The sequence below is a fragment of the Octopus bimaculoides genome, chromosome 3 (assembly GCF_046866305.1).
Source record: "Octopus bimaculoides isolate indiv1 chromosome 3, ASM4686630v1, whole genome shotgun sequence".
NCBI classification, from domain to species: Eukaryota; Metazoa; Mollusca; class Cephalopoda; order Octopoda; family Octopodidae; genus Octopus; species Octopus bimaculoides.
Genome location: NC_142930.1, coordinates 10,662,735 through 10,672,734, shown reverse-complemented (window position 1 = coordinate 10,672,734; position 10,000 = coordinate 10,662,735). Strand labels below are relative to the sequence as shown.

Sequence of the window (10,000 nt, the reverse complement as noted above, 5' to 3'; positions counted from 1 at the left end):
GCTCTCTATTACATGCCCCCTGTCTCACACACGTTGTATCCAACATAATTCTGATGGTGAATAGAGAAGAAATAGTATGACCAGTTAAAATAGAGAGCAGGGAGTGAGCTAGTTAAAGAAAAGGAGGCTTAAAAAGATGTGGCATTATATAGTGTGAGCTGGGATGGATAGAAAAACATGAGATAGCTGGAGGGATAGAGATAGGGTAGGTGTGGGATATTTATATATGAGAGATACAGTATATGGTCATCAGGTCATCCTCATGTATAGCTGTGATGTATACTATATCTCACATTTTCTTTGCAATTTAAAACTAATTCATAATCACTGCTCTTATGTAAGTTTTTTTTTTTTTTTATCACTTTGCTACCTTTTGTATGGCATTTAAAAAAATTACTGGTTTTGTTTTTGTCATACAGCAATGGTAGTGACTCCATATTGCCTTAATGGTACAATTAATTGTGAGTCATTACCGTAAGTTGACTTTATAAACTGAGTTTTTAATTTTGTATGTTTGTAATTGATACTGTCCATTACATATGTTGTTTCTTTTTTCAGTCTATTTCTAAAGATGCTCTTTATGGTAATCTGGACCCCAATACAAGAGAATGGACTGATGGTTTATTCACTCATATTCTTAGAAAGTGAGCATATTTTTTAATAAACAATTTAAATGAAATACTAAAAAACAAATTAAGAGAAAAACAAAATAAGATGCTGAAAAGTTATTTCTTTACTGATAAAAAAAAACTTTTGGTTCAGAATGTTCAATACTTATTATTCTCTAAACTGAGTCATATTTCTTCAAACAATAACTTTAGTTCATTATTTACCTTATTTACATTTGACGGTTATAGAACTGTAATAACTCTAGTTTATTTTATATTTTTAGTCACAAGATATATTTTAGAGAAAGCGTTTTTTTTTTTTTTTTTTTTTTTTTTGCTTTTGATTGAAGAATAAATTATTGATCTTCATGAAGCAAGGTTTCTAAGTTTATGTTCTGAAAATTGTGTAGTAATGATGATTTCAATAAATGAATCCTGTTATACATAAATCTAAATATTTTAACATTATGAATAGGACTAAGTGATTGACTTTGTTCAAGCATGAACAAGGGTATCCAATAGCTAAGATTTTAATAATTTACAGAAAAAAATGTATACATTATTCTCTGTTATTATCATTTGAAATAAAATTTGCTTTCAGGATCATTGATAATGTAAGAGGGGAAATGATGAAGAGGCAGTGGATCGTCTTTGATGGAGATGTAGACCCTGAATGGGTAGAAAATTTAAATTCAGTATTGGATGAAAACAAACTGCTCACACTACCAAATGGTGAACGTCTAAGCATTCCTCCAAATGTGAGTAATAATTAAAATAATGTTTAATGTCCTCAAATGTGTCATTCATAATGTAAGAAGTTTACTATATTTTTCATCAAGATTATATTCTAAGACTATTTGATATTAAAAAAAGGTAAATGAAAGAAACCTTCATACAGGTACGAATTACAATGCTTTCAGCAATTGTTTAGAGCTAAGTAGATGTGAATGTTAAGATTTAAATGTCTTGGTCATACAGATCATGCAGCGTACAGGTTTTTAGTGATCACTGTTGTTATATCAGTGTGATAAAGAAACTGACTTGATCTAGTTAGCTCTGAATGAGTAGATGGTAGTATATCATTAACCAATTGAAATTTCAACAAATGTGATATAATTGTTTACTACAGGTGCAGGAGTGGCTGTGTGGTAAGTAGCTTGCTTACCAACCACATGGTTCCGGGTTCAGTCCCACTGTGTGGCACCTTGGGCAAGTGTCTTCTACTATAGCCTCGGGCCGACCAAAGCCTTGTGAGTGGATTTGGTAGACGGAAACTGAAAGAAGCTAGTCATATATATGTGTGTGTGTGTGTATATATATATATATATATATATATATATATATATATATATATATATATATATATATGTGTGTGTGTGTCTGTGTTTGTCTCCCTAGCATTGCTTGACAACCGATGCTGGTGTGTTTATGTCCCTGTCACTTAGCGGTTTGGCAAAAGAGACCGATAGAATACGTACTAGGCTTACAAAGAATAAGTCCCGGGGTCGATTTGCTCGACTAATGGCGGTGCTCCAGCATGGCCGCAGTCAAATGACAAACAAATAAGAGTAAAAGAGTACTATCTATGAATGTCATAGATCTGACATGGAAAGCTTCTTTTACAAGCTGCAGACTGCTTCTCTCACATGAATTTTGTGGCCACTAATGTTCAATTTTGCATACCGTGAACGTTACTTAAGTATACCAAGTGCATCATTTTCTTAAATTCTTTCTTGCTATACTTTGCTCATCTTGTATTGAATATTTTAAAAGTTCTTTTCCTTTATAGCTGCATTTTTCTCTCCTACCCATAACATTTAAGGGTAGTTCAAGGTGGTGGTACTAACCCCCTCCTCCTATTATCCCATTCCTGAAATTCAGGAAAATCTCACTTTGAAAGGAATATTTGCTCTTTCTTTATTTGTACAAAAAGAAAGAATGTACCTATATAGATGTATAAATATTATGTCATTAAAGAACATTAGTAAGGGAAAAAAAACATGCAGAATTGGTACCAGATTAATAAATATTGTACCGAAAGGATACTTTTTTCATTGTTGATTTGGTAGGTTGAAAGCTAGAAATAGTGTCTGGGCAGTGAGGCTGGAGTGTGATAATTTTTATTCTCTTGTAGCTAATGATGGAATTAATCACTGTACTGTCTAAAATATTTGATATTGTTTTAATTTGTAGGTAAGAATCATGTTTGAAGTTCAAGATCTAAAATATGCTACTTTGGCTACTGTTAGCCGCTGTGGAATGGTATGGTTTAGTGAAGATGTTTTATCAACTGAAATGATATTTGATAATTACTTGCAACAACTGCGAAATGTTCCTGTTGAAGAGGGTGAAGAAGATTACCATTATAAGAAAAAGGAAGAAGAAACTATTAGTCCTACATTGCAGGTAAATAAGCTTAAAATTCCAATCTTAACAGATTACTTAAAAATTAAATCATGTATTTATAGTTTTAGTTATCCTGCAATTCTTATGAATGTTTGATCCAAGTTAAATGTTTGTATTTTCTGTTAGATTATCTAAAACTTTCAAGTGTGATAATGGCAATTGTTTATTGATGATGATGATGATGTATGTTTTTTATGAACCAAATGTTGTTGGTGTTGCTTGATAACGACATACTACTTGCAGCACACTGCATACTGATTTTTTTTTTTTTTTTTTTTGATTTTTATATAAATTATACATAAAGAAATAGGTCTTTTTGTAACTTAATTGTATATACTTAGAATGCTGGATACTGAATTATTGACACCAAAGTTTAGTTTATCTAAAGTCATTTGGCACAGGGTAAATCTAGAATCTTCTGAATTTTAGTGTCCAAGTTCTGCAGAGTGCTAGTTTCCACTGCAGAATGAATCTGTAGTAACGCCTTAATAGCAGACGACATTTCCGGTAAGCTTATCCACGCATGCGCAGGGACTAGTTCCGGAAGGAACATGGGAAGAGTCTCATGCGCATGCGTGGTCATTCGACATACAAACTTCGCGCCCTTATTCATTCTCTTTCTCGGTTGGCCGGCGAGGAGCCTGGACGTGTCAAGCAGTCTCTCCAACATTCCATCTCTGGAGACAGCTCTTTCCAACATTCCAACTCTGGAGCTAGACAAATAACCAACCAACATTGACGGCGTCTCAGCAACCAAAGGGCGAAGTGCTGCCTATTTCCTCTGTAAATAAATAGTGTTGTGTTGATAGTTCAGAATCTGCGTTCCGTTGTTTCTTCTAGAAATTTAATGTATGGAAGCGGGTATACACCTAATGGTGTATAACCACTTTCCTAAAAATCTAGAAATTAAGTTCAAAACGAATCTAAAGCTGAACATGACTTTAGATGCTAGTTAGTCATAGGGCCTGCTATACACCTCTACTCAAAAGAAAATGACTTTGGCTTGTGTGCAAGAAGAGAATAGTAAATTCAAAATAATGCTATTGGCTATATACTAGCAATAGAATTAGTGAAATCACGAGACCTGTGTGCAAGCATGCTTGTTGCTCATGGAAAATGGATGAAACAACTTCATTAGTTTACAACTTTTAGAATGTGAAATACATCTATGGTTTGATATTGACTCCTTAAAATTATGGATTTAATAACATTTTAATTATATTTATTTCAGCTACAAAGAGATGCTGCTGCTATAATCTCTCCTTGCTTTTCTTCTGATGGCCTTATTATTCGATGCCTCGAATACAGCCATTCCTTGGACCATATCATGGACTTCACTCGCCTACGAGCTCTTAATGCTCTTTTCTCACTCATCAATCAAGGAATTAGAAATGTTCTGAATTACAATCATAATCATCTTGACTTTCCAATGCAGGTGATGCAACTTTTGGTTTTCTCTTTTGTAGAATAAAAGAAGTTAAACTTGAAATAGAAACTATGTCCAATGTTAAATTAATACATTTTTTGATACTTTGATAATTTTATATTTTGTGCTTGTTTTCTTCCCATAAATCATCTTTAATTCATGTGAATTTTGTCAAGTATCTGCTAGCTAAACATCCCAGATGATTGTCAGTCCTTCATACTCACTGGATTATTGACTAGCAATAAGATATTTTTTAAGAAGTTATTAGTATTGAGAATTTCTGTTAGTCACTCAATGTCATACTTTATTTTACATTAGACAACAAATTTAGCTATCTAAAGTCACTCAGTAAATTCTACACATTTGTTTTTTCCCTTCCTTTTATTTAAAGTTTACCCCCACCTTTCTTTTTTACAGCAAGATCAATTGGAAAGATATGTAACAAAATATCTGATCTACAGTCTTCTGTGGTCCATGTCTGGTGACGGCCGACTGAAAATACGACAAGAATTGGGTGAATTTATCCGGGGTATAACAACCATTGCTCTTCCACCTTCAACAAATTTACCTATTATTGACTATGAGGTTAGTAACTATTTTCTATCTTTAGCAAAATGACTACATTATTTTCTTTTTGCATATTTATTCCATGTTAACTATTTTTAATGTTTTGCATCTGATTTCTCATGCTAGCAGAGGTTGACTGTGTCTAAATGTTATCTTAATTACTTTTAAAATAAGAATTTTGAAGATTCTTTAAGAATTTTGAAGATTCTTTTCTTCACATTCTCAGTGAAGTGAAACTATTTCTGGAAATGCAAAAAATTTTACTTAAGCTTGCATCTTCAATTTGAATAGGAATAAAGGTAATTTAATTCACTTATAAAATGGCCATTACTCTGTTTACTTTTTTTTTTATTGCTGTTATTATTTTCAATCTTTCTTGGAGATACAGTTGCTTAATGGGGGGGGGGGGAGCTGAAGTAAAGACACATGCAAGTACACTTACTCAGTCTGTTTCGCTACTTACCACTTCCACTGAGTATTTTTTCTCTAGAAAGGCATACAACATTGAAACATTTTATAGAATTAAGCAATCTGTAAAAGCATGAAAATATTGAGTTAAGAAAGTAATGAATTTTAGATTATTGGTATTTTAACTTTAGTGCTCTGTTTTAATGAGAGTTAGAAATAACTTGGTTTCAGAAAAATGCTTACAAATGAATCTGTTGCTGTTGCACAAATATGAATCTCTAGAATATTTACATAATCATATCAAAATCTTAAGATGTATGAAATGTCTAATATATGTTTTTACTTTATGTATAATCAGGTCTCTATCTCAGGAGAATGGGTACCGTGGCAATCTAAAGTACCACAAATTGAAGTTGAAACACACAAAGTTGCTGCTCCCGATATTGTCATTCCAACTGTTGATACTGTTCGTCACGAGTCCCTATTGTATACTTGGTTGGCAGAACATAAACCTTTGGTTCTTTGTGGTCCCCCTGGTTCAGGAAAAACAATGACACTCTTCAGTGCTTTACGTGCACTACCTGATATGGAAGTAAGTTTCAAGACCCCTCTCTTTATAACATAAATTCTATGGTTTTGCAAAATTGGTGATTAGCAGTAAATGTTAAGTGTCACTTCAGTTACTTGAAATGTCATCTATCTACTGTTAAATCTTATGACTGTAATAAGTTCTATTCATTTTTCTAAACTTTATATGCTCCTATTCTGAATATTGCTATCCAATGAGTTTTATTCCTTGCAATACTGTAATTTCTAACTCAAGATAATTACTTACTGTATCAAAATCTTATTCAATAGTATCTACAAAGACTATAAGCATTACTCTTCTATCATTATATTGTAAAATAAACAAATATAATTTTATATTTTCATAGGTTGTTGGGTTGAACTTTTCAAGTGCAACCACTCCAGAATTATTATTGAAAACCTTTGCGTACTCCAAATGGCATTGTTCTCTCACCTGTACAACTTAATAAGTGGCTCGTTCTTTTCTGTGATGAAATCAATTTACCAGATATGGATGCTTATGGTAAGTTTGATTTATGTAATTTACAAATCAAAATCTGAATTTTTTTTCCTGATTTTTAATGTGATTCTTTGTTTCACTGAATTTTTATCATCTGTCCACTTAGGGTAAATGTATTAACAATACTGCAGTCACTATTGTTCACAATCATCTTGCTTGTACACATAAAGGGAAAGACATAATAGCAATTATAGTAATAAAACTTTACTGGTACAATATTCCAAATTTTACTAACTCATTTCTGTTTTGTTTTGGTAGATACTCAACGAGTTATTTCATTCTTGAGACAAATGATGGAACATGGTGGATTTTACCGTTCTACTGATCAAGCTTGGGTGAAGTTTGAACGAATCCAATTTGTTGGGGCTTGTAATCCCCCAACTGATCCTGGCAGAAAACCTCTTTCACACCGGTTTAGTATTATATTTATATTTAAAAAAATTATCCCAAAAGTATTAATTTATAAAGTTTTACTTAATTTTTTTTTTAAATTAAAACCTCTATAAATTAAAGCCTTTTGAAGAAAATTTTCATTTTTTTTCTTAAAGTTTAAATATAATTCATTGACTATCTAGGAATTGTTTTACAGTTTCATTTTTTTAAAGAATTAATTTACATTGCAATATTCACTTCATTAGTACTAGACAAGTGATAGGTTCAATGCTTTCTGAATTTGTTTTCTGTCCTGCATTATATTGGTATTTGTATTGAATGTAGATCATAAACACAGTTTATTATTTTTGAGTAGAAGTTAAACAAAGGAGAACTTCCTCTTGCATCAGTATCTAAAAATTACAGAGAATCTACATGTTGATTCTCTGTAATTTCTGTTTATTTATCCTTTACGTCTTCCTCAGTTGCAGTGTTAAAAGCAGACTGTTGTAATTTATATTATAAGAGACATCTAAAATTGTTTTTGGTTCAAAAAAAAAAAAACTGGGTTGATAATAAACAATAATGCAAAAGGAATTGTCTATTGAAGAATACAGTTAAATTGTATACAGCCTAGTTCTTTAAATTAAACAATTATGCAAGAAATTCTGAAATCTAAAATCACTTTGTTATTTATGCATAGGTGAACAATGATAATATTTCATAGCTTTTTAGTTTACTAAATCTAAATTTTCCCTTGAAGTTGAAAATTTCTCAACGGCAATTCAATAATCAGTAGAGAGGAATTGGATAAAAGTTCTGAGTAAATATATTTATTGGCTACATAATTTTGCTGAGACAGTTTGAACAATAGTAACTCTGATAGCAGACGAAATACTATCAACGTTAGAATACTAATCAAACTTTAAAAATACTTTCATTTTGATTCTTATATTTTCTCCAGTGATAAAACATATTACTGTCTTCCATAGTTAATTGTGTAGCCTGTTTGTAAAAAGGAAAAGAAAATCAAACTTTTACAGAAAACTCTTTGCTTTTAGTAAGTAGTAGGTGTTTGTGGAGAAAGATCTGGCTACTAAATTAAGCCTAACAACTTATTAAACTCACTAGGAGTTTTTATGTCAAGGTATTCTAATGAAGTTACATGAGATTGTTTTATTGTCCTGTATATTCAGATCATTAAACAAATTCAGATGAGTTAAGGTGGTATTGGGGATCCAACCTATCAAATATTAGGTTTTGCGAGGTAAAAAGTTAGATGTTAGAGACTTAATTTCTGATGTTGAAACTGAAGATTTTACTAGTGTAAATTGTATAGGAGAGAATTAGAATTTACCTAATACTTAGATTAATGAAAAGAATTAAACAAAAACAGGCATCTATTTTGTGGATTTGTTCATATAGGCATTTATTAAATGTTTTCTTTATTTTTCTCTCTCAATAGATTTTTGCGACATGTACCAGTGGTATATGTTGATTATCCAGGAAAAGTGTCCCTTACCCAAATTTATGGCACCTTCAACAGAGCTATGTTGCGTCTTGTACCAAGTCTCCGCACTTATGCAGAACCTCTTACCAATGCTATGGTCGAGTTTTACCTTAAATCACAAGTAATATTTTATTCTACTTCAAGATTTTCTTTCTCTGGTATAAATGTTTTGATTTCTTTAGATAATAAAATTAAAAGGAAAAATATTCAAGAAAATAGGATTCGTCACAGTTCAGTGTCTAGATTGTAAAGAGCAGTTATATTTTAAAAAATGTTTTCCCTTTTCAAATGATAAATTAAATATGATGATTGTTGACATAGAATTTAATTAAAGTAGGTATTGTTTTTAGTCAAATAAAAAGCACCTAACAAATTTTCAGTTATTTGTGTATGAATTCTTGAATCGGACATCAAGGAGACCAGAAATCCAAAATGGACTCTTTTTAGAAGTTAAAAGATAACTGTATAAATAAATACTGTATTTTACAGATCTAATGTTTTAGCAAAAAAAAAAAAAAACTTCACTTTCATTAATTTAGTAGTTTTGTCTGAAACCTATTGAATTAGTGACAACAAAGTTTCTCTGCTAATATTAAATCTGTAATATATATCTATATATGTAAGTATTTGTTTATATATTTTCTTTGTTTTCAGGAGAGATTCACTCAAGACATGCAACCACATTACATTTACAGTCCTCGTGAAATGACAAGATGGGTACGAGGAATCTGTGAAGCTCTCAGACCTTTAGAAACACTAAGTGTTGAAGGATTGGTGCGAATGTGGGCACATGAAGCTCTTAGACTTTTCCAAGATCGGTAAGATACTTCTTGGTTATTAACAGAAACTAGTTTAAATTATTTGATTTTCTCATAAAAAAGTGGCCAAATATTGTAAGATTTTTCCTAAGATTTAATTGGAATTTTTCATTTCTGTTAAGTATGAGCTACATATTGTTCAGTGAAACAAAAAACTTTTCATATTTGTTTTTGATATGGTTAAAAAAAGCCCAAAGGATGTCCCATAATATTGAGGTTATAATAATCACTCTATACAAGAAAATGGTTCAAGGTAAAAGTACACATTTTCTTCCTTTCAGCTGTCAAAAAGGTTCTAATATGAATAATTTCAAACAGATTAGTCTGGAAATATATCACTTTTGGAGCTTAGTTGTAATTATTTGAAACATTTTATATCCAATTGGGTTTTTTTTATGTTCTTTTCTTGGACTTCGTGAAATTTGTGACTTTTCATTTTCCAAACTTTCTGCTGACAACTTTGATCTACATCTTCAAAACTGCATTTCTAGGAATTACTCAAAAGTACCTTTTCTCCTGCAATCTAAATTAACCATTAATTACAATAAATTCACTGTTTGCCCAGTCCCAAAATTTGTAGAACCTAAAAATGTACTGCTCTTATATGTTAGATATTGGTCAGAATTTCCAAGTTGCATGTTCAGTTGTTCAATCAACTTCACTACCAAAATCGTATTAGCATGTAAGTGGTTGAATATTCCATAGACACTTGTCCCCTTGTTTTCAGATGGAATCAGTGTAACATGATTTGCCAAGGCCAGCGCTTTGAATTATGGGACAATTTATCTGATTGGCTTC

The 10,000-nt window shown here is 31.4% G+C and overlaps 1 protein-coding gene across 1 annotated transcript in view; it reads left to right on the top strand.

Moving 5' to 3' along the window:
• LOC106883942 (cytoplasmic dynein 1 heavy chain 1) overlaps nt 1-10,000 on the top strand; it is a 117,823-nt gene that overhangs the window by 54,335 nt on the left and 53,488 nt on the right. The window contains 11 exon segments of the mRNA XM_089348556.1: nt 559-644; nt 1,210-1,366; nt 2,802-3,014; nt 4,246-4,449; nt 4,858-5,025; nt 5,774-6,007; nt 6,351-6,406; nt 6,408-6,505; nt 6,761-6,914; nt 8,340-8,505; nt 9,039-9,202. Of these exon segments, the coding sequence (XP_089204682.1) occupies nt 559-644; nt 1,210-1,366; nt 2,802-3,014; nt 4,246-4,449; nt 4,858-5,025; nt 5,774-6,007; nt 6,351-6,406; nt 6,408-6,505; nt 6,761-6,914; nt 8,340-8,505; nt 9,039-9,202 (1,700 nt within the window).